This window comes from Equus przewalskii, chromosome 4 (assembly GCF_037783145.1).
Source record: "Equus przewalskii isolate Varuska chromosome 4, EquPr2, whole genome shotgun sequence".
In the NCBI taxonomy this organism is placed as follows: domain Eukaryota; kingdom Metazoa; phylum Chordata; class Mammalia; order Perissodactyla; family Equidae; genus Equus; species Equus przewalskii.
The window spans coordinates 13,092,398-13,119,711 of record NC_091834.1 but is presented as its reverse complement, the minus strand read 5'-3'; the positions used below and the strand labels follow the sequence as shown (position 1 = coordinate 13,119,711).

The following is a 27,314-nucleotide window of genomic DNA, read 5'->3' as shown; positions in this document are numbered from 1 at the left end:
GCCATTTTCAGGTGAGGATAGCAGTTTGCAGAGGGGCCGGGTAACTGGCAGCCTGGTCCATTGGCTAGTGAGCAGCAGAGGTGGAACTCAAAGCCAGGTCTCATTGACTCCAGAATCCTTGCTCTTCTGCGGCTCCATGCGTGCTTGGACTGGCCATGTAGCCATTCCCCAAGTATGCTTGTGTATCCTGTATGTTTTGCTCAGCATCTGATGAACGCTTTTCTGTCCTGCATGTCTGAGAGGCACATTTATATAGATGTGTCTATTAGAGTAGAGCTTCTCAACCTCCGGTGTGCATATGGATCACCCAGGGATAATGGTGATGCGATTCCGTGTGCGGTGGGTCCGGGTGAGGCCTCAGATTCTGCACTTCAGAAAAACTTCCAAGTGATGTGAGTGCTGCTGGTCCATGGACCATGCTCTGAGTAGCAAGGTCTTAGAGACCATGATGGTCCAGCCCTTTGTATATGCCCCCTGTCCTTGATTGTGCCAGCTGAAAACTGGAAGAGGGGTGTATGGGAAAAGAAACAAACTTTGACTTTAATTCTATAATACTTAATGCTCATTTTAGGCTCTCGAGGATCAAATTCCGGTTGGTTCTATTAGCCTCACAATTCATTACTTTCACATGACTCTTTAATTGGAGCTGTGTATTCTGCGACTGTTAGGTTATAAACTGTTCCCTTGATTCGGGGAGAACATTTCCCATCGCATGCACACATATGCAAACTCGCTTGCGCACAGTTGCTGGAATCTGAATGAAGGTCCAGAATTGCATAAACCATATTAATTGCAAAGAGTGGGTTCTGAGTTAGTTCTCTGCAGCACATCACAAATCGCCGGTGCTTGTTTCAGAGCACAGAGGAGCACCGTGCCCTCCGTCTCACTGAGCAGTGTCTGCTGTGACCCTGCACTGTCCACATTCTCCATGCAGACCACTTCCCGCGGCTGGCTGTGCTGGTGGAATAGTCGGTGGGGAGCTGCGTGGGATTTCTCAGTATGCATCCACTCAGTTGTACATCCAAGAGTAGCTGTGCTCCAAGAACAACTGCCTGCTCATCTTCTTCTGACTCAATGCAGTCAATATGCTTTAAAGTCCTTAAAGAACAAGTTTTGCCATTTGGACAAGATTCACATTTTTCTCTTTCAGTTTTATTGACATATAACATATAGAGCGCTGTATAAGTTTGAGGTGTATAACATAATGCCTTGACTTACATATATTGTGGAATGATTGCCACAATAAGTATAGTTGTCTATCATCTCGTATAGATACAAAAAGAAAAAAGAAAAACATATTTTTTTGCCTGTGATGAGAACTTTTAGGACTTACCCTCTTAGCAGTTTTCAAATATAGCATACGTCAGTATTAACTATAGTCATCAAGTTGTACATTGCATTCCCCAGTACTTACTTATTTTATGACTGGAAGTTTGTAAGATTCACGTTTCAAAAATAAAACTATGAGAGAATCAAATCTGGGTTAGTTCTTCTGCTTGGGATTTGGTTTTTCAATGGGAAAAATGGAGAGTCACCTCCCTGGAGTACTTGGGGATTCATGGAAATGACTAACCAGGAGAACAGAGGGAGAGAGGAATCAGGGAGGCCAGCTAAGAATGGACTTGGAATTATACCTGGCTCATGGAAATGTAGTGGGGCCAGTGGAAAGTGGTACCTCTGGTTAAAGCATTGTATCATCTACTTTCTATAGTGTTTGATGATGAGTATGAATTAAAACATTCTTTGATTGGTTGTTCTGCCTTCCTCTGCCTGCCTTTCAAGAGTCCAATTGATATCCAAAGTCGAGTCACCAATATTTCTCTTTTGTAGTCTAAGATTTTTAAATATATGTGTCTACCTTCATCATGTATAAAAAGTATATGAGCACAAATGTAAAACACAAACCTGTCTTAGAATGCCAGCGCTTCTACCTAATAATTGCAAAACTAACTTTTATTGATGCAATGCGCTGTGCTAAGCACTTTCCACGCATCCTTGTATTTATTGCTCCCAACAACCTCGGGAGCCCTGAGAGGTGAGGCTGGGGTTTGCATCCCATCTCTGTGAATCTGGAGACCACCCTCAGGATCTCCTGCAGTATCTTGCTGCTTTTGCACATAAATTGGCAGGTGGAAACCAATTATTATCCCACTGTTATAGAGCTGACGCTTGCCGGTAAATTGCTCCAGATTGATAGGTATGTTTTCCTTTTGATTTTGTAATGGAAAAAAAGAGCTTTTAAATTATGGAACATAAAATTGCAGCTTATCACCCAGTCGTGTGTTATTAAAGCTGTGCTATCTTTTCCACTTGTAAGCCTTGGGTCCTCCAGGTAGTGAGAGCTGACTCAGACACTCCTGTCGGGAAGCTTTGGGAAGTATTTTAAATACGTGCAGAAAGATAGCGTAGCTGTCTACTAAGTTGTTGACTACTATAGAAAATGTGAACATACCGTGATTTGATATAAGAAACTATTTTATTTTGGGAGGCAAACATGGGAATGAGTTCTGTACATATGTACATTTTAATTATTTTGAATTCTTGATGATTTCTTTGAACTAACCTCAAACATTTTAGAATGTATTTCATTGTTTTCTATCCTTTTCCTTGAGTTTTATTTTCAAATAAAAGATAGATGTAGTAGACTTGAGTGAAAGCACAATTTGAGTTAAAGAAGTTTTACTAGAATGAGCCATAAAAGGAATTGCTGATGTGGGCTGGGCGATAAACGGACTTTGAGATGTCTCAAGGAAAGCTTCTTGTTGACCTTCTTGTGACAAGTAACTGTGCTTCTCTTGTCTCCTCTTCTAGCCCCGCACGCTGGAGTCAGCCCAGCGGAATACTACCATCAGATGGCTCTCTTAGCCGGCCAGCGCAGCCCCTATGCAGACATCATTCCCTCAGCTGCCACCGCCGGCGCTGGGGCCATCCACATGGAATATCTTCATGCCATGGATAGTAAGTGATGGAGCTGTCATCCGTAGTCCTGGGGGTGGCCAATGCTAACTCATGAAATGGAGAGAGAGATACAAAGATTAGGTGATTGTGTAACGTTTCAAGTCAGAGAAGAAGGAGGAACCACTGAGATTTGGTGCTCTGGTTCCCTTGGTCTCTTGGAAGCTTCCACAGATTCAGCCATCCTGGGACTCCCTGTTTAGCTGAGGGATACCAACGAACTGGAAGATGCAGGTGATTGTAATTTGGCAGACATACAAAAAGTACCCTGCCCTGATTGTCTTGATAACAAAATAAGGAAGCGTGTTTGATTACAGGAATGTACTTTGCCCAGTCATTCTTTGGTTTCGTATATTTTATGCTTTAAAATTAATTAAAAAAAAGACATCTGGACTTGGTTTTACATTTTTTTTCATTGATTTATTTTGCCTCCTATGTTTTCTTTACATTAAAAATGATATTTCCCCGAGACCTTTTATATAGGAAAAATGAAAACCATTTCCAAAGCAGAAAGGGCTACTTTCAGTACATAGCAGGGGAAGAAAATGGGATCATTTGCTGCATTTTATATTACTTATTTTTAGGTGTCTCGAGGCTTCTGATGATTTCTTTGGGTCACTTATCTAGATGTATAGACAAATGAGCCTACGAGCATCCCTTTTCAGAACATCCAACAGTTCTCATTTACTCAGATTCTTTAAGCCCACATCCATTTGTCAGGTGCCAGGAAGTGAACCTGAAGCATCCTCCAAGGTCTGTATCCATGAGACCCCCCCCCCCTTTGAATATGGCAGCAATATGACTTGGAGTAGAGACTGTGCTCGAGGTTTTGCTTGTTTCTTTTCTTAGTCGCGGTGGTTAACTTGTGCTTTTCCGTCTACAGCCTGCATAGGTTCTCCATGATGAAGGGGGTGCGTTGGTCAACTCTCTAGCACTGGTTTGTAATTCAGTCCTCAGGTTTGGAATAGAGAGGAGGTGACTGGACCACACAGGATAAGATCCACGGCTTTAGTCTCCTTCCTGTCGTGGACTAACTGAGCTCCGTTACGTGGGAACTTCAGCTTGCCCTGGTGTCCGCTGCAGGTTCATTACCACACACAAAGTGAAGGAAATGTCTTCCATCTTCTGCAAGGCTTTGTTGTTCTGCTTTGTAGAGTAGAGAGCTTACATTTCAGATTCTTCATAACCACATTTCAATTAGGGATTGTTGGGAAAAAAAGAGTTCAGTGTTATTATGCAAATTAGTTATTTAAAATCTGCAAATAAGGAATTAAAATAAGAGAGAATCCTTGGAAGGTCAAGCCATATTACCTTCTCTATTTGATGAGAATGTGTTTAGTCAGGCAATGGCGGGTTTTATCTAAATAAAGGATGAAGCTACCCTTTTACTTTGTAAAAACTAATTAAAGGAATTTTAATTTGCCTGAGTATATGGTAAATTGATTGTCATTAAGTAGGAATTTAGATGTCCTATCATTCATCACATAAAAGTAAACCTCCTTTTTCTTTGTCAGAATTTTTTATTAGAATAGAGAAACAAAACAATTAACGGTAAGCCAGATCGGAGATATCTGTGTTGAACAGTAAGAATGCCTGGGCTTAGATCTAAGCGGAAAGCAGTCTGATCAGTGAAGAACTGGCCCACTTCTCTCTCAGCAGTTTTGAAAATGCTCACTTTGTGTTTTAGCAGTTCTCTTCAAGAGCATCCCCGGTCGCTGTCCCCAAATGCTGACTTTCTCTTTGTTCAGTGATTCAGGGGTTGGGAGGACCATATTCAAGGTTGAAAAGTGCTTCAAGAGCTGCCCTCCTTCCCTCTAAAATAATGGAGAGCATTCAGTTAGACAGAACCTAGGAAGAGAGCCCAGAATTTAAATCAGAGGAAACTTTTCCAATGGAGAAGCGAAATAGTTTTAAATTCCTTCATTGGATGCCCATCTGCAGGAGCAGAGCCGACCTGGGATTGAGTTGGCCCCTCTGACCCACAGTTGTAGATCTTTCGGACTCTGCAGTTGGCGGAAACCACAATAAACTGGTTTCAGACGAGTAGCTGACTTTAAAATGTGCCAACATTGGGCATACCTGGGTTTCAGCAGGTGTAGTATGACGTGTTGCGCATCAGAATGAACAACTCTGTTTTCTGGCTCTAATTCTACCTTTCGGGATTCAAATGACCTTAAAAAACAGGAGAGCAAGTCATCTCTATGAGGAATATCCTAGAGATGAGGGCTCTTGAAAACCATACTATTTTTGTTGGTGGAAACTGACTTAAATAAATGCCTATCTTGGAGAGAAAAACAGAGGAGCTGGACCAACCAGGCTGTGTGCAACCTGAAGGGTTCCATGGAAGGGATGAGGCGAGGCCCCCGGGTTCTGTCTTTGAATGATGTGAGGCGGGTATAGGCTTCTATGTCAGCGTCAGAAGGCCTTCTTATCTGGTTAGTGGTTCAAAAAATTCGAGACATCCCAGAGATTCAGCTCTGTCTAGAATGTCCTGTTACTTCTAACTCTGCCAGTGATCACTGAGTCTCATGGAGAAGGTTATTGTCGAGGATCATGTGGAAGTCGATCATATGTCTGGTTTGTCCTTAGAATCTTTTGGAAGTAGAATGTATTTCTTCATTGAAATACTGTGTGATGAAGTTAGCTTCATTTTGTGTAATGAGTAAATGTGAAACATTTATGTTTAAGGCAGATGCTATAATTAAAGGAAGATTCTGATTTAAACACTAAAAGATGTTACATGGTTGAGATTGCTGTTTTTGTACTAACATTCCCTAAATCAGGCTGGTAATGATAGGATTCTAAATGAAGGGACTAGATTTTAAATGTGCCCGAAAGAATACCTACCTTGGGGTAGGTACCACCTTCATCATTCAAATTGGTTTTTCAGTTTTAAACATGGATGGTACTAACTTACCAATTTCCAGTTTGTGATTTGTTTCTTATTAACCAAAAAGTTTATCTGTTTATTTGTGTAATATTATCTATAGAGTCTTTCCATATTCATCGATTCCATTTCATTAAATTACCTCAAAGCATGTTGGGTTGTTACCTTGTGTCGTGATCTATCTCTGATGAAGCAAATATTCCCAGTGAATTTTCTGGAGCCCAAGTGCCCAGACCTTTTTTCTATAAAGAAGGCTTAATTCCTACTTCAGTTTTCTGGGTACCACAAAATTGCCATGTCTTTGTAAGCAGGTGTCCTCATACGGTGAAATAGAAACCTTCCAGTATTACTTAAAAATAAGCAAATTTTATTTGTCTCTTACCTAGTGGGATTGTGTTCTCATTCTTCTATCAAATCTTAGTTTGATGGCTCTGTAAGGTAAATGACCTTAGAAAAGGACTGGGCCTGTGGGCCACGTGCATAGCTATGCCCTGAAATTCAGATCTCTAAAACCTACCAAATTGAAGGCAAATGGGCTTTTAATTTTTAACTCTCTAGGTGAAAAGCCTTGTATTAAGTTGGCACGCGTTTAAGAGTGAGTTACTAACCTTCAGATTAGAACTTCATTGCTGGAATCTTCTTGAAGGCTAAAAATTCTCATAAACGCAGAGAATTAATTAATTAATTAATTAATCTAACAAGTCCAGAGAATTAAAATAGACTCCTCAAACCTCATTACAATGCAGGGCGTTCCCCCCCCCCACCTTGAAAAATCTGTAAACAAACACGTCCCAAAATTTTAAATGTTTCTTGGGACTTACGCTGTCAGATGATGGGGAATCCGGGGCATAGTTCCTCAATCTCGGCACTATTGGGACCAGATCATTTTTCATCGTGGGGGGCTGCTCTGCACATCACAGGGTGTTCAGCAGCATCCCTGGCCTCTACCCACTAGATGTGAACAGCACCCCATGAGTTGTGATAACCAAAGTGTCTCCAGATGTTGTCACATGTCCCCTGGGGGCAAAATTGCCCCCGATTGAGAACCATTAATTTAGGATAATGTATTTATCGGTAGTTTCACTAGAGCTTTAAGTATACCGTGGATCAGATAACTACAGAAATCATGGGGAAATGAGGGCATAACCAAGCTGAGTTTTTTTTATCTTAGGATGCTTTAATTCATTTTTCCCTTCGGCTCATTGCCTTAAAATGGTGCGTGTTGGGGTGGGGAGGGCGGTGTGTGGTGCAACTGTGGGAACTACTGTCTTTGTCGCTTGTGGTGAATTAATGATGGGAATATCTAAGCAGCCGTCAGATTCATAAATCACTAGAAATGAGAGGGATAACACATAAAAGTCTTTCCCTTTTGTTTAGCAATTTATCATTTTGCCTGCACATTAATAAACAGAGCTCCCCCGAGGTAAGCCCCTGGAAGATAAATATTTCTCCCTAATTTCCTCAATTGTAGCTAGTAGATCATAAGTGGGAGGAGAGGTACTTGTCATCGCAATTTGCCGGCTTCTTATCCTTCGCTTCTTCCACGCAGGCGAGAAGCAATAAATAACAGGTGCTGAGTGCAACCACAGGTAATCAGGTTCTGTTTTGTTTATATAACAGGCACCCGATTCCCCAGCCCCCGGCTGTCAGCCAGGCCGAGCCGGAAACGTACACTGTCCATCTCACCGCTGTCCGATCACAGCTTTGACCTTCAGACCATGATAAGGACGTCTCCCAACTCCTTGGTCACAATTCTCAATAATTCCCGCAGTAGCTCTTCAGCAAGTGGCTCCTACGGTCACTTATCTGCAAGTGCAATCAGGTACGTATTTTCTCGACTTTATTGTGTGTTTCTTTAATAAAACGTCAGCAGCACTCCACTGCACCTGCGTTTGCGGTCCTGACGACCTGTGAGGAAGACTACAACCATGTGACACTGGGCCTGGCCTGGGATGCAGGTCAGAAATCATTACAGTGAATTCCAGAGCCAGTTATGGGCAGACTTTTCGTCAGTTGCCCGCATGTAGAAACAGTAGTTATTCAGTTATGATGAAATCCACTTCATAGAGACGGTGAGTATGGAAAATCTTTTCACCCAGGCCCCTCTTACTAAGAATAGTTCTCTAGAAGAAAAACTGACTTCATACCTGGTGGTGTGGCCCGTGCGAGAACAGGAGCAGAAATCAAAAGACCAGGCAAGGCATGATTCACAATTGTTACTACTGGGGGAAAGGCGTACATTGGGAGGAAGAAAGAAAAAGGTGACATCAGGGTTTTTAATCTAACGGAAAATAAATGTGGATGGCATTCAGAGGAACTCTGGCAAAAGAAGATTTCCTTGTTTTCCCATTAAATGTGTTTAGCTTAGTTTGAAAGCTCTCTATTCTGACCATCCTCCTTTGCTGTCCAGTGGGAGCATTTTGACACTGCCTTTGGTGAAGTGCGTTATGTCTGTACTTGCATGTGAAGGTGCAAACACAAATTTCTGTAAACATGCTGAACATAAAATATTTCTCATTGCCAATGATCAAACTTGGGCTGATGTCAATAAGTTGGGAATAAAAGTAAGCCAGTTTATGAATTTTAGGTGTGTTTACACTGCTTTTATCAGCTTATTGTTTTGAACCATGCTAGTTAACAAATGGTTATTTTAGACACAGAATTAGATAATACTCTAATTAATTAAGCGACTCTGGGGATAAACTTTAGGTTTCATTTCCCCCAAGTTTTTCACCAATAATTTAAGAATTCAGTTCATTGCAGTCTTTTTTTTTTAAAGATTTTATTTTTTTCCGTTTTCTCCCCAAAGGCCCCCAGTACATAGTTGTATATTCTTCGTTGTGGGTCCTTCTAGTTGTGGCATGTGGGACGCTGCCTCAGCATGGTTTGATGAGCAGTGCCGTGTCCGCGCCCAGGATTCGAACTGACGAAACACTGGGCCGCCTGCAGTGGAGCACGCGAACTTAACCACTCGGCCACCGGGCCAGCCCCTCATTGCAGTCTTTTTGAACTATAGTTTTGCAAACCATGGATAATTCCTTTCTTGAAAAGTACATCTTAAAGGCTATTTTCACTAGCCTTGCTTTGAATAAGTGAGGATTTGTTTATTGGTGTGTTTCTATAACTAGACAATAGCTCTAGTTGTTAATTGATGGGTCTTCTATGACAGATATACATATTGTGGACACCCCAACAGTCCAGCAAAAAAAGTATTAGCAATAGTAACACACCATGTTTACTAGAAATGATGAACACCTTTGTTTTTTTCATGACGTTCTCAATTACAGTCTTAATTCTTTTCTTGGGCCATTATCAGCAATGCTTTTGGCGGGCAAGTTAGTGTTTAAATATCATAAATCCCCATTTTGATATGATGTCATTTTCTGCTGCATTTCTTTCTTCATTTAATATGGTCAGTAAAGTGTGGAAACCTGGAGCAATGCGAATAACCCTGCTTACATGCTAGCAGTCGGTGCGGAGAGAAGGGGCCTGGGTATTTTCAGGATTAGCCACTGTGGTCACAAATGTAGGCTTTGGAGCCAGGCATGTCTGTAGTCGGATTCCAGCTTTGCACTGGCTGTGCCAGCCTTACTTACCTGTCGGCTCCCCAGAGTTCAGTCTTCACATTTGTAAACTATAGACACAACACCGACTGTATTGGAAAAGGGGCACATTGTGTTAAAACTGGCGTGGATCTTCAGTGTCAGCAATGTTAGTGCTTTGCTTTCCCTGTTCTAAGTTTCACTTTGTGAAATCTAGAAACTGACTTGAGGGATAACCAGTAAGTGGTGCGACCAGTGGATGACAGGGAAAGGGAAGAAGCATGAAGAACTCTAAAAAGGGGAGCTGACTTTCTCAGGAGTAAAGGCCACAAGAGCGGATCTGGACTTCGGATGCGTTTAAGCCCTACTGTGTGTCAAGGAACACGGCAGGTGTGAAGCAACTCATGTTTTCATCTCACAGCGATTTTGGAACGCATAGTGTTATTCTTGTTTTATGCATCAGCACAGGGAGTCTCTGCTAGAGGAAGCTGGTGAAGGTCGTGCCTGGTGGGCATCAGCGCCAGCACTCCAATCCCTTGCTTTTTAATTTACCCCAAACACTGGCTTCCACACTCATGTTTTCTAATACCTCGTCTGCTTCCGGTATGAGCAGTGCATGTAGTAATGATGTCAGTTACGTTTCCACAGGTGTTATTCAGTGTTTAACGACGCACGTTCAGTTTTCTAAAAAGTGCTGTAGCGTCTCCTTCACATTCGTGTCCCAGTTCAAGCGTGGTTGTCCGAGAGGCTGAGGATAGCATTGACCACTATTTGAAATTCCCGTATTGTCTTGCTCATCTAGTAGTTGTCTGTGTTTCTCTCCACTAGAACGCAGTGCCAGAAGGTTGAGGGCTGTGTGGGTCTTGTTCATGGCTGCACACCCACCCCACAACATCTGTGCCTGGTCACCTTGACGCCACTCGACAAATATTTCTTGAATGAATAAATGTAAGAGCTCTTTAATGAGTAATTAGAATTCCAATCACTCTCTTTATTAAAGGAAGTTTCTGTGTGGTAGATGAATGCTTCTGGTTTTCAAAAAGTTATGGTCTATCTGAATAGTATATTATATGTCCATGAGGTTGATAAATACCTAGAGATAGAGACAAAGGGATGGATGCAAAATAAAGGAATAAAAAAGCAAATGTTTATCTTAAGTTTGTGTATAGTTCTTGTGTTTATATATTTCACTTAATAATTCAGACTACTATAAAAATACCATATACAGCAAATATTGACAAAAGCCCATCAGCATATTAAAACGTGGTGCTTGATTATGTCTAACTTTTTCAAACATGTTATCCAAATCTGTTACGTCTTTTTTTAATATCATAACTAAAATGATAATTCCAAAAAATAACTCCATGTACTTGGAAGGGACGTTGTGAAATATTTACTGTCTTAGGAAGTTTGAACTTCTCCATCATCCTGAAAACTGCCATCTAAGACCAGATGATTCACATTTCTCAAATTCAGACTGCAACCCCCACTCTGTATGGTTAAGGCCAATACTATAAATATCCAGTTAATGCCATTATACTAGAAATAGTTTTTCCTGCTGATCCCTTCCCCTAGAGATTGAACCACTGTTGGAAGAGAAGGTGTTTCAAATGAGCTTCATCCTCCTGGAGTCTTCTGGCGAATGTAAATGGAGTGAAGAAATGAGTAACCTGCTCATTTCTGACCCGCTCGTTCCAGCTTTCTCACTTCAGTTTAATGGCTAAAATGAAGGTGGTTTCATATCCTCAGTAGCGTTAGGTCTGGCGTGGCCAGGACGGATAATCTCGTGAAGGTGACAGTTGGATGCCGAGAGCCGCAGCTTCACCAGTCCGGGCAGGCTTCTGTTGCCACCACTGATGAGCTCTGCCTGGTGACCAGTGAGCCAGTGGTGTTTCCCGTTTCATGCAGTATCAGCCTCTGTGACAGCAGGCCCCTGAGCAAGGATGTATGTGGTAGGTCCGTTAACACTTCCTGAGACAAGTTAGGAGCCAGCTCAGCCTCCACAGCACCTTGGCTCTGTTCTGCTGCCTGCGAGGAGTAAACTCCGTGATTATGTCAGAGAAACAACCCAAAAATGAGTTGGGTGGGAAACATGGAAGAACGGATGAATACAGTGCCAAGAGACCAGTGTCCTTAAAACTCTCTGCATCTTCTCGAAATTATGAGACAAGCTTTTCTTCCCCGAGTATCAGTGAAAGTCATTAATACTAACTAAAAGAGAGAGTTTTCATTTACTCCCGGATGTCATTGGTTTCATATAGTATTTCATTTAATCAGTTATTCATTCCTCAAATATTTACCTGCGTATTCAGCTGTGTGCTAGGCATGGGGGATACAAAAATGAATGGAGGAGACGTGACCCTTGCCCTTACAGAACTCACAGGAGGAAGAGCCTCCAATCAGATAGGAGTGAATGGGTGGAGCAGGCAGAGCCCTGGGATGGGAACAATTTGGGTGTTGAGGGACTGTCAGCAGCCCAGGGTGCCAGATGGCAGTCAACGTGGGAAGGTGAGCCGAGGCACATGGTTGGAGGCAGGCAGGGGCCAGGTTATGCGCAGCGTCATGGACCACTGATCCGAGAACTACAGGACTCCTTCAAGTCTCCCAATGAAGTTGCATTGTTTTGGGGACGAAGGAGCTGATGCTCAGGGAGGTTGGTGGGTTGAATCAGGGGCACTTAGCTACCTGCTTGGCAGAACCTAGTCCGTCAGACTCTGAACTTCTTCTTCTGTTCCCCAGGCCTTACATCCTTCTCTCTTAGAAATCCTCCAAGGGGAGGCATGACTAAAAGGATTGGTGGGCAATGCCATTTTTAACAGAGAAGTAATATCTGATGATTTTTTAAAAAGGTGATTATGCTTATGTCAATATATGATTCTTCTAACGATGTCTGCATGGCTGGCCAGTGACCTGATTTGGGTGCTTTGAGCCAAATCTCTTTGGAGAGGGTGTCGCTGCTATTCCTGTTCATGGAGGTCTTGTCTGTTTGGCTGTGTAATGGCAAGTAGCTTTTCATGCCTTTTAGAACACTTTGATCATATAAAGCGTCGTGGACGTTTGTCCAAAGCATTATTCAGAGAGTGCGTTTATTTCAACGTAGACATTAGGATGATACTTAGCCATTTGCTGAGTGTGCGGATCTTTATTTGTTGTGAACGTGTGGATCTTATTTTTGTACGTAGAACTTCTGAGGCTGCTGGGTTTTCCAATAAGCTTACCCCAGGAGATTTTATGATGGAAGTGGAAGCTTTATTTTTTGCCTTTCAAAGAGAAGCACATGCATGCATGTGTGTCCCCATACCTACCCATGTACAAATATTAGTAGCTGTTGGCCCCTTCTCTGCAAAACTGGAAAGAGTTGCTCTTACTTGGAATGGCAGCTGATGTGTAGTAGATCCCACAGCTGTAACCAGAAAGTGGATGACCTCTTTAGTGCAACAGCCACCAAGTAGCCACAAAGGTGGTTTTGATTAGAATGCTTCCTTCTCCCCCTTCCTCTCTTTTCTTGAAGTCACTTTCTCCAACTCTGGGGCCCTCATGTTATTGCTCTGGTGACGGTTTCCTGATTTTACGTGCAATTCTGGTTTCATGAGCGAAAGAGTTGGGAGAGGTGAGATAATAGAAAGTAAATATCGTCATTGCGTTCTTCAGCATATAGAAAACTGGGTTGATTGCAGCATGGGGTTACTTAATCCCAATGCCCAGACCGAAAATAATACATCATAAAACGTATCACATGAGTTTCTTTTAAGGGTGTTTTACAACTTCACATCTGAATGAAATTTAACAACGACGGCAATGGAAAAAAAACATGTGTTTAAAGGTAGTTAGTGTTGGTTCAACATTTAAAAAAGGCATCTCCAAAGAATCCAAAGGTGCCACATGTTCTTGACTCTTTACATTGGATGAGAAAGGGTGCTGCCTTTCTGATTTGGGCCTTTCCATTACCCCCCGCCCCACGGCTCTGCTCTGGTTTATTCTCTATTCAGTCCTGAGCCTACCCAGCTCGGAGCTGGGCCCTCCAAGTCATGGAGGGGTTCCAGAGATGAACCTGGAGACCCATGAGCCATTCCGCTGAAGCAAATATAAGTAAAATGTGTGGAGTATTACTCAGTTGCCCACAACCTCACTCATCCTTTCTCTGCATATACAGTGCGTGAGCACAAGGAACCCTCACTCTGCGATTCAGAGGAAATGAGATGTCCCGTGGCAACTCTAAGGAAAAACTATTATTTTAGAGAGGATTAGAATGCCATGTGGATTGAGGTCATTAAACAATAAAATAGAATCTTTTACTTTTAAGTGTGTAATGGCTGGGTAATCTAGACTCTTGCCATCTTCCTTTTATTTCCTCAATTTTTTTCTTAATTTTTATTTAGAAACAGATATCTTCCAATATTATAATCAGCTGTATTTACCCTTCCAATATAAAGGGCTGCAGCAAGCTGGATTGTGCTGTTTTATTTATTGTACCATTATTAAGTTATTCAGCATATCCTCCACTGTCTTACCCCCACCAAATAGAGAATTCCTGAAGCGTCTTTAAAACACATTATGGGCTTGTCTCATTGGCTATTTTAATTGGGTATTATGCATTTGACTTGAATATTAATGACTTTGACCTGCCTGTATGTATAGTAGGGTTGAATAAATGTTTATTGATTGATTTGCTACAATATAAACTTTCGGTGTCCCCACTTATCTGTTATTCCAGGAATTAAATATGAATTTGATTTACAGATAGATCACAAGGGTTTCTGTACAAATGTTGACTAACGTCACTTCCTTGGTGTGAAACAATGTTTGTTGTAAGAGTCAAACGTGATTATGAATTTCAAAGTTTTCTGTATTGATTAATTAATATATAACTTTCCAGTTACAAGTAACTATTTTGTTCTTTGGAAGTATAAATGGGATATGTGGAAAGTACTCAAAGTTAGTTGAATTAATGAATGATGTACTGTCTGGATTTTATGACATTTATTTTAGTTGCTTAATATCCTTCCTTTTTTCTTATACCCTGAATTTTAATCCAATTGGGGATAATTGCTGAGATTCCCAGACAGGAGATTTCCAGATGAGTGAGGCGTTACTGTGCTATTTACCAAAAGAGTAAGAAACAAGGCCCAGTGTGCGAAATTTGACCACATTTTGCAAAAGAGTGTTGACAAAACTCTCTGATTTTTGGTATAGAATGAATACATCAAGACTTTCTTACAGACTCAGACTTTGGGAATTTGAATTTTAAGTCTTCGGAAAACAGGAAAACTGGTTCCTACTCAGATAGCAGTTTGTTGTGACTTTTAACTCACTCCAGAGCTGAACATGAGGTGGAATGACAGAAGGAGTTACCCTTATTCAGAGGCACTCAGAATGCTGTCTCTGAGCATATAGTGGAATGCTTCTTTAGGGTATTTTATAAAACCGAAAATTCAGTAACCATACATCTATTCGGATGGATAGAAATTATATTTGATGGATGAAAACACCACACAGATTATAGTCGGGGATCTAAAAATCCACATTTTTCTCATTTTCCGCTCTTTAAAAAATAAAGGGCAAATTAACAGTTAGATTAATTTAGTCTATAACTTGTCCTAGATGAGTGTTTCTCAAAGTGGTTTGCAAGGAACACTAGTCTCTAGATGCTTCTCCAGATTCTGCTGCGAACTGTATGGGGGGGGACATTTGGAATGCACATTTGCTTATTAACAGTTCCACAGGATCCCCGGACTGTATTCCTCAGATTTTTATGATCTTGCACTTTTTTTCTTTTCCTCCTTAACACTTACTTCTGGGTCACTATCTCAGGAGGCCTATGACCATGTTAGTGTGTTGCTTGGGGAGCTCTGGGTCATCTTAACTCTTTCTACTGATCTTATTGACTAAATGTGGATTAACAGTCTTAAGTCACATTCTTATAAATGTTTGTGTTTTTTAAATTACGCCATATTTCAGGTGGTCATTTAGAAAAGAAGTGAAAGCTGTAAAAATAGTTTTTTTTGTTTCTTTTTTTATTGTGGTCATAATAGCTTATAACATAGTGAGATTTCAGTTGTACATTATTGTTTGTCATACACCATATATGTGTGCCCCTTCACCCCTTGTGCCCACTCTCCCCCCCCCCCCCCCCGCCCCCGGGAACCACTAATTTATTCTTTTTGTCCATGAGCTTGTTTATATTCCATGTATGAGTGAAATCATACAGTGTTTGTCTTTCTGTGGCCTATTTTGCTTAACACGATGCCCTCAAGGTTCATCCATGTGGTTGTGAAAATAGTTTTTTAATTATACTTTATGAAATATTGAGTGAAGAGAATTCAAAAATCAGAATGTAAAATTAGTCTCTCTTCCAGTGATCGATAGGAAAGAACAGGAGGGGCAGCAGTGTGAGGGCTGGAAGGTAATAAAGCTCAGGTAGACCAAATTTTGGACTAGACTGTGTCTTTCTTTGGAGGAGACAGATTTATAAAAGTTTTCAACAATATCAATTTTTTGTATTTTTGGGAAATTATCAAATGAATACATGAACTGTTTAGGAAGATTTTTTTTCAGGTTTTCTAAAAGTAGTTTCCTTTAAAAAAAAAAAAGTTCCGGGGCTGGCCCCACGGCCGAGTGGTTAAGTTCGCGCGCTCTGCTTCAGCAGCCCAGGGTTTCGCTGGTTCGAATCCTGGGCGCCCGTGTGGCGTCACTCATCAAGCCATGCTGAGGCAGCATCCCACATGCCACAACTAGAAGGACCCACAACTAAAAATATACAACTATGTACCGGGGGGCTTTGGGGAGAAAAAGGAAAAATAAAATCTTTAAAAAAAAAAAACTAGAAAACTAAAAAAAAGTCCCTACTTCCATAATCAGCTAGGTCCATTCTCAGCTGTTGAAGCTACAGAAAGCTGTGAATCTCGACAGTAACCTTGTGTGTCCTGTTTTACAGACACGTTGTCAAATTGTAGTTTTCGGAGGAAGACATGTTTTTCTTTGAAGTGACTATTCTGAGTGTGGGAGGCAGAATAATGGCCCCCAGAGATGCTCATGAACCCGTGAACGTGTTCCCTCACATGGCAAAGGGAATTTTCTGGCTGTGATTAAGTTCAGGATTTTGAGATGAGCACGTTACCTTGGATTGTTCAGGTGGCCCTCGTGTAGTCGCAGGGGTCCTTATAAGAGGGAGGCAGGGAGTTCAGAGTTAGAGAGAGTGAGACGAGGAGGTCAGAGTGGTGTGGGGCCACGAGCTGAGGTTGCAGGCACCCTGTAGAGAGTGGGAGAGGCAAGAAGCCTAGAGACTCGGGAAGAACACAGCCTTCTGACCCATCGGAGACTCCGGAACTACAAGAGATAAGTGTGTGTTGTTTTAAGCTACTAAGTTTGTAGTTATTTGTTTCAGGGTAACGGGAAACTAATATACTGAGGAAGGGATTGCGTCCCTCATTGACTCAATATTGAGTGTCTGCTCTGTGCCAGGCGGCGTTCCAGGCCCGGGGACTCAGTGGGGCACAAACCAGAGTAGGGCCCAGATCACCTGGACCTTACTTTCCAGAGGGAAAGAGAGAACGGGGTTGCAGAGTGTGCCGGGTGCTGAGGTGAGAATAAAATTGTCAGACAGTAGAGAGTGACTGGATGAGGAGCTGCAGAGGGAGCTCATTGTGAGGGGGCCTCAGTCTCAGGAGGCCTCTCTGTGGAGGTGACATTTAAGCTGAAACCTGAGTGACAAAAAGGAAGCAGCCCTGCTGAGCTCTGGAAGGACGCAGTGACTCTCCTGCTGTCTCAGGAGGCAGAGCTTCTTAGGATGACGGCTCGCCGCCCCTCAGGTCAGAGGGCAGGAGGGGGCTGTTCGGATCCCCTCATCCCCTGTGGGTGGGAAGTCTCTGGAAGTTCTTGGCATGCACGGGGAGGAGGGTGTTCTCTCTGTGATGCTTGACGTGCACGTGCAGGGCGCCGTCATCACCCATCCTCTGCTGCTTCCTTGCGAAACTCCGTCGACAACTTCGCAGGCTGTTCGGAGACCAGGAGGAGCCTTGGCTCCCAAAGCGGTTCACTGATGCTGTGACAGAGCCAAGACCTTTTACTTCTGTCGTCAGATTCTGAATGGGCTTTGTAATCTGGAGGGAGCAGCCTGCCTGCCTGCCTGCCGCGCCATCGCCCAGCTCTTTGCACGGAGGAGAGTCTTGCTGTTGCTGGCTCCTTATGAATAAGGGCTGCAAATCACTCTTGCATTCTATATGTTCTCATATCCCTTGGAATGTAATTGTTGACGTGGATTTTAGAAAATGTTTGTTCCTGTCACCTGGTTTTACCAGCAAAAAAGCAGCCCCAAAAGAGGACGTGACCCAAATGTGTTGAAAGCTTTCACAGCCCCTTCCTATGTCTGCTGAGGCCAGAGAGAATGCACCTGAGGACAGGGGACGGCAGGGGCAATGCTTGGCCTCGCTTTTGCTTTCTCTGCTACATCTTTTTATTATTATTTTATTTTACTTTTTATTATCTTAGTTGTTGTTGTTGAGGAAGATTCACCCTGAGCTAACATCTGTGCCAGGCTTCCTCTCTTTTATGTATGTGAGTCACCACCATAGCATGGCTGACCTGTGGTGTAGGTCCACGCCCAGGATCCTGGGAATGCTGGGCGGAACCACAACACCATGGGGCCGGCCCTCCTACACCTCTTTAAAAGTAGTCATGCACCTACCCTGTCCAGCTATTAACATATGTAAATTGCTTATGCATACAACTGAGGATGTTTTCTGCCTTGCAAAATGTTTACTTTAGTGGTCTTGATTCTTAATTAGGTCCTGACTTTTTGAGCCCCCAAATATCGTGCCCCCCAGAATTAGAAGTGTAAATGACCCTGGGGGCCTCCTTCTCAAGCCTAGCTGATGGTGGCGGGCTCAGGAGATAGGAACAGTGCATGGAGGGTCCTACAAAGTCTGTGTCACATTGTAAATATATATGTAGCGGGATCTTTTGTTTTTTGTTTTTTTAATGAGTAGAGTAAGGTAGTTACACTTAGTAATACCCATTCACCAAAAGGAAAGGGGGGATGGGTTAAATCATTGTGTTTTTTGATGAATGGCTTGTACACTGAAAAATAAATTGGACAAACTGGCATGGAGCTCGGTGAACATGAAATCAGCTATTAGAAGAAAGCTTGTGAACAAATTCTGAGGCAGATATGCATCTTTTGATTAATGCCCTATCAATCATCCACACAGCTACCTTAGCTAAGTCTTGCTGTAATCATTCATGGTTGCTTTCGGAAACACTGGCAGAAACTATAGCGCTGCAGAAACGCAATATTATTACTGATTTCTCCCTAACTTACTGTGAACAATGACTGTTTTCACCATGTTTCTGCTTCTCTTTTATTAAAGAAATACAATACAGAATGAAAGGAGAGTTCCTCCAAGCCTGGTGAAATTCTCCTAGGGTATTCTTAATGATATTCAGTCTTAAATGGGCAAGCTATTGTAATGCAAGGTTCTCTGTAGAAATAATAGTAATGTAATCCCATTGAAGCTGCCTTTTATGGATTGTAGTCAAATAGGCCAAATGTGGAGTCACATTAATGAACAGAGTATATCTTTGGAATTATTGCTTAAAGTTGTTGAAATGGTTTGAATTTTGTTATTGTAATTATTATATTCTCGGTTAATGCGCTTAACAGCAATAGTAATTAACCCACCAGATTGGAAATTTGCATGAATTCTACCTTTGACATTACAAGAAACCCTGATTCTTTCTGGGTATTACACAGCAGAATGGGGGAAATATATATATATATTTTTTTCACTGATTATTTTTTGAGAAAGAAATTTTCATGAACGCAATTACAGTTTTTCATGCGTTTTTAAGCCATTGGCAAATTCCTCAAGAGCACTCCATTCTTTGAAGAGGATTTGATTCCTAAACTAGCCTGGCACAAAGAACAATCTGGCATTGCCTACTAGTCGAGAAATCTTTAGGTAACGGTGCAGCTTCCTGCGAACTTCCTGTAGCCTGGGAAACGCTGTGGCATAATGAAGTGGTGACAGGCATTAGCATGTATAATGGGCTTTAATAGACATTTAATGCTGTTTAGCTGGAAGAGGGAGCTGTGCTCTCCCATTGGAATATTCCTCCATCGGAGCCCATTGATCACCGATTTCAGCCAGGAGAGGTTAATCCATCAGCTTCTGTAACCAGACGGCACTGATGGAAATTCTTTAGGTGGCATTCTGGATGAACCAAGCTTTCCATCTTTACAAACAAATGAGTGATATGACAAGCATGGTGTTCAAAACACATTTAACCAATTGATTTTCTTTCCTCTTGTAATAAGATCTGGAGACATATGAAAGCGCGCAGTGTGAGCCGAGATTAAAGGAATTGCTCCATGCACGGGAACATGCGGGACTGAGAGCCAATAAAAGTACTATAAAGCATGTAGTCACCCAGGCTCTTTGTTATATAAAGTTTGTTATTGCAATAAATAGCTATTATTGAGCCGATGCCTTTTGTTTCCGTTTTGCTGAGTCTTTCGTGTCTGGGTGTGTGTGTGCACGCACACGCGTGTCTTGTCTTAGTGGTCATCCTTCTCTGGGAGGTTCGTAAGACGTTGGTCAGTAATCGTTTTTACCTGCTAATGAAAACAGACAGACCTGATGATGTGGCTCAGGATGGTAAAGCTCAGAGTGAAGGTGCAGGCGGGCTGTGCTCCCGGGTCTCTGGCTTCTGCAGACATGATGGTCCTGTCTTTGTCTCCCGCGCAGCCCCGCCCTGAGTTTCACCTACCCATCCGCGCCCGTGTCGCTCCACATGCATCAGCAGATCCTAAGCCGACAGCAGAGCTTAGGCTCGGCCTTCGGACACAGCCCTCCGCTCATCCACCCTGCCCCAACCTTTCCAACGCAGAGGCCTATTCCCGGGATCCCTGCCGTTCTGAATCCCGTCCAGGTCAGCTCTGGCCCTTCGGAGTCCTCACAGGTGAGAGAGGCAGCTCGATGAGCTGGTCCGTCCCGGTGATCCTCAAGGAGAGCCGTGCCACCGCAGCAGCGGTGAACAGGCAGGGTTCCACGGCATTCTCTGCTTCCATACTGCAGCCTGTCTTCCTAACCCGGGGCAGTAGTCTTCAGTTTCGGTGAACATGCTCTGTGTGTGCCCCTCACTCCTCATTACACAGTGGTTTCTACCACCAGAGTCATTTTGTTCTTGCTGGAAAAGTGGGCTGCTTGATAAGGCTTCGCTCGCCCTGACCCGGTGCTGTCTCTAACCCCAGTGGATGGAAACACACCATGTGAATGTATTGCCCTCGTTTGGGCCCTGTGCGCAGGCGCTTCAAATCCTGGGATGCTTCAGAGGAAGAATAAACCGTGCAGTGCCCTCTATTCTGATGTCCACACTGATACCGCTCACAGAAGACTCTGGGTGCTCTAATTAAAGAACTTTGCAAATAGTTCATGTTGGTTTCCTACCCCCCTCACAACTTTGTTCTTTTGAATACACTTTTGGAGCTTGTTAAAGGCCAGGCCCCTGGCTCTATTTGTGTAGCTTTTAAAAGCCACAGGGAGTTTATACTCATGAGTTAAAAACGGGGAGCTGCCTCATGAATGTTTTCTGGCCTCGAGCACATTTTCTGCACTCTGTTACCACGGCATTGGAGCGTTATCAGATGCATGATTCTAGTGCCAAAGAGCGCGCTTGTCTCAAGTTGCACGTTGTAGCTATGGTCCCGCTCATTGATCAAAACCCAGTTTTTGTCTCTCTCTCCCTGCAAATGTGACCAGCAGAACAAGCCCACGAGTGAGTCCGCAGTCAGCAGCACAGGCGACCTGATGCACAACAAGAGGTCCAAGATCAAACCAGACGAAGACCTCCCCAGCCCGGGGCCGCGGGCTCAGCAGGTGAGGCAGCTGGCATGGGCCAGCTGATTGCTGCCCCCAGGCTGGTGTCTTTCACGGCATTTCCTTGTCCACTGACTTCTTGGCCTCATACCCACGCGTTTGACAAAAGGCCAGTTAGAGAGTCTGACTCGGTTTGTTTCTCTAGCTCAGAAGCAAACACACAAAACTGCAGGGAGCTGTTTGGGGTATAAACTGTGGGTCCTAGAGGAAGTGCTTGATTCATTTGTTCCTGTGACCAGCCTTCCGTCCTTAGCCTTGATCTTGGGCCTGAATTACGAGCTGCTGGCCCTACGCCGGAGCTGGGCAGAGCTAGCGATATCCCCCATGCTGATCGTGTTGCCATTTGGTCTTATTTTGCCACTTCTCACTTGCCAGGAGAGCCTGGAGAACCAGGAGGGATCTGCTTAGGCTACTCAGATTCCTGGCCTTCACCCAAAGTCCTGAAAGGGCGAGTTCAGACATTCCAGTCTGGTCTCTGCTTTTAATCAGTTAGATTCTCTGCCCTCAGTTTTAAACTGTGTAGATTATGCCCATAATACCATCTCCTAGGGTCACTGTGCCTCACACAGGAAGGAGGCCAATGAATATTAATTCCCAGAAATAGTTGGACAAGAGGCTGGACATCCACCGAATCTGGACCTTGCTATGGCCAGGCTGCTTCAGCCCGGACCTCAGACTGCTGTAACCCACATTTTCTTTTTAGCGAGCACTTTCAGGATGGAATGAGTGGGTATCACGGGTTCCGACATCCATCCTTCCTCCTGCGTTTTGCTAGCTAACCACCTTGCTGGTTACACTTAAACACTTGTATACAGTTTTTGTCATCTAGCCCCAGATTAGATCCCGAATCTGCAAACCTAATCGTCTGCCAGAATTCTGGAAATTCTTTGTATTTTCATTGCTGTGAAGCTGCCTTAGAAGACTAGCAAAGACTCTGGCGCCAAGCTTTAGATGCTGTGTTCTTGGGCAGCGAGCGTATCGTTAGAGATCTGAAGTTGAACCAAGAATACGTTATTCCTATAAAATCTACAAAGTGCCTCTCGCAGCCTCCAACGGCAGGGAAAACAGTGAGAATTACTAGTAATCCATTTCCCTGGATTCCAAAATATGAGAATAAACAAATTAATATACTGAAAAGAATCTAACCCAAAGAGGAAGACCAGTCTCTTGGGTAAAGACTACGTGACATAGTTTAATTGCTTCTGTTATGGGATGGATGACATTTTAGTTGTCTTTCATCTTTGTATTCAGGACAGCAAAGTTTGCCCTCCATTTCTTATCGTCGTTATGGTTTGGACTGTTGTCTTTAATCACAAGTTAAGAACCTCTGAAGATGTATTTGATAAATCTGAAAAAATGCACACAAATGATTCCAAATGTCTAACTTCTTCCATTCACAAAATCCAATTGATAGACCTGGGCTCAATTTTATTTTCACCGAAGAAATTCCATGGAGAGGAAGACAAATCTAAGTTATCTTTTTGCTCTCTCTTCTTATCTTTCCTCCCGTTGTGTCTGATTGTTTCCCTCTCTCCTCCCTTCCCGCCACCCCTTGCCTTTCAGGAACAGCCAGAAGGAACAACCCTGGTGAAGGAGGAAGGGGACAAAGATGAAAGCAAACAGGAGCCTGAAGTCATCTATGAGACAAACTGCCACTGGGAAGGCTGCTCTCGCGAGTTTGACACTCAGGAGCAGCTGGTGCACGTAAGCGAAGGGGAGTGGGAGCTGGGCTTTACGACTCTGCGACCTTTCCTGCGGGGTCAGCTCCCCTGACCCTGCGCTGAGTCAAGTTTCTGAGCTAGCAGCGTTGCAGACCGGAGGGAGCTTTATGACTTTCTGAGAATAAAGAAAACTCTGAGCCACAGTGCTTGACCTGTTCAGTCAGCTAAAGCTTAGTGTAAAATTCAATAAAGTCTTCAATAGAGAATGTAATGACTCTGATCCTGTAAGCCAGAAAACACTATTTTGAGTTAGCGACTTTGATGGTTATTGAGTAATAGTAAGCTAGACATGAATTATTATTAACCTTTTAACCAAGTTTGATTCTCCTTTCCAAGACCCAGTAACAACAGAAAAAATTGTAGAGGTGGGAGATTTCCTTTTTTCCATTCTACCTTTTTCTCCCAAACCTTCACCGTCTAAGGAATCTCTTGTTATTTTACCTGGCAGTTAGTACTCTATGTGAGATGCGTAGGTGCTTGGGCTAAACCAGTTTCCTGACAGGAGGCCAACCCTTGTGGGGCCTATAGTTTCATAGAAAAAGCAATAAGTATTTTAAAGTGTATTTAGCAATGTATATTTCTGAAAACTGCAACTGAACCACACCTTCTCCTACCATACCAGGTTCAGACGTCTTTCCCTCGCCCCCCTATGAATTATTTCGAATAATGCAATGCATGCCCCCAGCCACACACACACCTGATTCGCCATATTTCCTTCGCCAGCGCTTCATTTTATTTGGAACTTTCTCTCAGGCCAATGGAGTCTCCCTGGTAGATGGGACCAGCAGCAACCGAGATGGAGGGACATTTAGATAATCGAGAATAAAAAGATGTAGGCTCACCCACTTCTATGCAGAAGCACTGGGGTCCATTAAGGCATTAAGGATGGTTTGCTAACTATGGCTGTATTCCTAACTTTTAATATGATGGAAAATCTGACAGAGCAGCGTTTATTGTAATTCTCTCCCCTCCTCCCAACATACACGCATGTGCACACGCACACACATGCCATGCACATAGACACTCCATTCTCTCTTCTTCTATAGTAAGTTTATTTTCAGGTCATCCGTATTTCTTGATAACTCTCCTCCATTTAAACACTAAAATTATAAAATTCCTCACACATCCCAGATGTTTCATAGGCTGCACGAGCTTTTGAAGTGTGTCTTTTGCAGCTTGGCCCATTCCATGTAATATACTCCACACGTTGCAGTTTCATTACAGTATTAAATATATGGTTTGCCAGGTTTTGAGATCTGTTATACACAGAATGTTTTGAGGATTTAACATGACATCAGCAGGATCTCCCCCCGCCCCATTTCTTTGTTAGTCGTGTCTTCTTGTAATTGTATAGAAAGAATTATAGATTTCTTAGCACAGCAAAAAACTATAGAAAGTCAAATGTTTTTAATTAAGGTATATTTCCAGATTTTTCCATGAACTTAATTTGATTCGTTCTCTTTAATTTGATGCAAGTGTTATTTTTAAGCCAAGCCTGACTTAATGGTTCTTTATTCTTGCAGACTGTTTTAATGGAAACCACAGACATTGTAATACTAAGGGGGGAAAACCCAGTTTGGAATTTTTCTTTTAATGTAGGGAAATATTCCCAAAGAGTAGGGTAGGCCAGGAATACCTTAGTGATCTCATCAGCGAACAACATAAATGAGGAGAATTATTTGTATAAGAGCTGCCATCATAAATGAGATGTTGGCCGTGCTGCTTGCTTCGTAAAAGGCCCTTCTGACAGATGAAGCCATCTCATGAGCCTTTTCTGTGGATAAGTCATTGCAGTTTCCAAGGAGCGCTGTGCGTATGGTCTGGCCGTTGTCACGTGAGGGATGAAATAGGAGCTTATCCTAAATCTACATTGAGAATGAGGTGTGTGGCTCACTAGAGGCCAGGGTGGAGATAACGTTTTTCGGGTTGTGGTAATTTAAACTTTTCCCTGCCTACTTCATGTGAAAGCTTTTGAAAGACAGTGAATATTGCTGGTTTTGTATTTAATCTCAGTGGTGGAAGGTTTTAGGTAGTGATAATGATTTAATGGAGAGATCCGAGTCATTTTAAGGTAAGTCTGCTTAAACTACCCTCTAAATGACCACCATGTGGTCTGTTTTACCAAAACTATCTTTAAAAAATGTGAGTGCATACATATACAGCGGAATTTTTAAAAATTCCTAATCAGCTAGAAGAACTTCATGTCAGGATTAGAGTAAAATCCAATATGTTACCTTTATGATATTAATTTTAGCCTGAGATAAATTATATGAGTAGGTAAACTTAATTAAGTGAATTAAAAATTATAACATACAACAACATAAATAACGATGCTAGTTTGTATCACTTGTTCTCCACCTTTTTACTCATTGTCTGAAGTGTGGAAATTCCAAATTTGTGCGTTTAAATTGATTTTACTTTGCAGGACACACAAGCACCTTCATAGTCAAGCCGGTATCTGGTGGCGTTAGCCGTGGCTTGGTGTGGAATAGGCCCTTTATTTTTTTGTTGATTGAAAGAATAGCTACTTCAAGTCCACCTAATTACTTTGCTGGCAGGTAGAAAAAATACCAGTTGCAAAAACCACTATTTTGGGAACAGAGGGAAGCATTAACTCTTTCCTTTCCTACGACTTTCCTTGGAGAGAGGACATTTTGTGAATTAGTTGAATTTTCATGCTACATACAACCAAGAGGCAAGGTGTTAAACCATTCTGATGCTCTGCCTTATTTATAGCCATGACCCATTCTTTTTCCCCCTCTTACAGTTAATAGAAAGATTCATGATTCTTCATGGTTGTCTATCTCGTGTCTGACAGTTCCGACGGCCCGCTAAAGCAAGTCACTATCTATAATTGATATCCTTCCGTGGAATAGGGTGCTGGCTGCAATTGAAGGGCTTTGCTGAAAGCTCTTAAATCCTGACAAGTTCTCCCCTTGTTCTGGTTCAGTCGCTGGGCTGCCCGGTTGGAATTCCAGAGTCATTTGAACTTGGTGCAAAAGGGAGACATGTGTTTCACATTAGCAAATCACAAAGTTGAAGAGGAGAATTAGGGCCTCAGCTGACTTTGCCCGCCAGGTAGTCTCATTTCCAGCGTAATGCACTCCATGTTCTCTTGAAAAGATTACCTCGTCCCATTACTGTCCGAACAGATGGGCTAAATATTGCCTTTCCCTTCTCTTCTCCTTTATTTCAAGCTCCTGTCCTTCCCCAATGGCGTGTTTATTCTAGGTTTGCTGTGGGGTCTTTATCACTGGTATGTTTAATTAATTTCTCTTCCCAGCAAGATAATTATAATTGGGCTTAGTTACTCTCAAGCTAGTATTAAATTTATCATAAATTTACTTCTACGCCCAGAAGCTAAGAAGATAAATGTATATTTTTGTTAACCAGGTTTTTGTTGTACTTTATCCCTTTCTTGGTGTCAATTAAAATAGAAGGGAACAAGAGAATAAGAGGGATATACAGTACAAAAATTCAAGTACGTTTGATTAAGACTGAATTTATTATTGATTCGTCAAAATGCAAGCACTTTCTCTTCTCTTGGCTTCTGAAAGCACATATTCTAACATCTCAAAATCAGTTGAAATGTCCACATTTTCCCTTCAATTCTAAATTAATTAGACCCCCTTTTTACTGTTGTGCGTTTTATATTACAAAAGAAAAGCATCTGAAATTTATTTCTGAAAGCCGTACAATATTCCTTTTCAAAGTGTTTCTCTTTTTGTTTTGCTTTGGGTTTTTTTGGTTTAGGTTTTGTTATGACGTAAAACATCTCCGATTCTGTCTTCTGGCCTGGCTTCTCACACAGATGAGAGAGGCTTCCAATGTATTAAGACCCATTTCCCTCTTGTATTAATTTTGCTCTAGAAATCAGTTCCTCCTTTGGCTCTTGGATGCTGGAGGCGTCTGAAATATGTACAGCATGCAAAATAAGTCAATGTCAAGTTCTCTGAAACCTGTGCACTTCATTTCTGATGACAGTATATATGCCCCTCAATGTGGGTCTCCACTGCTGCGTGGCTAGTTAAGCTTGAAAACATCACCACTGGGATCTGAAAGAAGAAAAATAGTCTAATCACCATACCTAATGTGCACCTGTTTGCTGGATCCCTGCGCTTCCTTCCCCTCTGCGTCAACAATCCAGTCCTCTTTCTGTTTAAGAAATAACACATATAATATTCTTTCCAAAGGTCTTTAAAAAGTCGAATTATTTTCTTAACAGTTTTATTCCCCATCCCCAACAGAATGGTCCTGCGGGGAGGGCCTTGGCGGTGACACTGTGGGAGCAGTGGTCCCCGCCAGTGGGGCTGAACGGCAGAGAACGTGAGCTGGG

At 42.5% G+C, this 27,314-nt stretch overlaps 1 protein-coding gene across 8 annotated transcripts in view; it reads left to right on the top strand.

The window, feature by feature from the left end:
• The window catches only part of GLI3 (GLI family zinc finger 3), a 263,511-nt gene that overhangs the window by 175,737 nt on the left and 60,460 nt on the right, over positions 1-27,314 (top strand). For all 8 annotated transcript variants that reach the window (XM_070615493.1, XM_070615492.1, XM_070615490.1 and 5 more), the window contains 5 exons: positions 2,812-2,958; positions 7,463-7,664; positions 20,127-20,340; positions 21,144-21,257; positions 22,821-22,961. In XM_070615493.1, the coding sequence (XP_070471594.1) occupies positions 2,812-2,958; positions 7,463-7,664; positions 20,127-20,340; positions 21,144-21,257; positions 22,821-22,961 (818 nt within the window). The remainder of the gene's footprint in view (positions 1-2,811; positions 2,959-7,462; positions 7,665-20,126; positions 20,341-21,143; positions 21,258-22,820; positions 22,962-27,314) is intronic.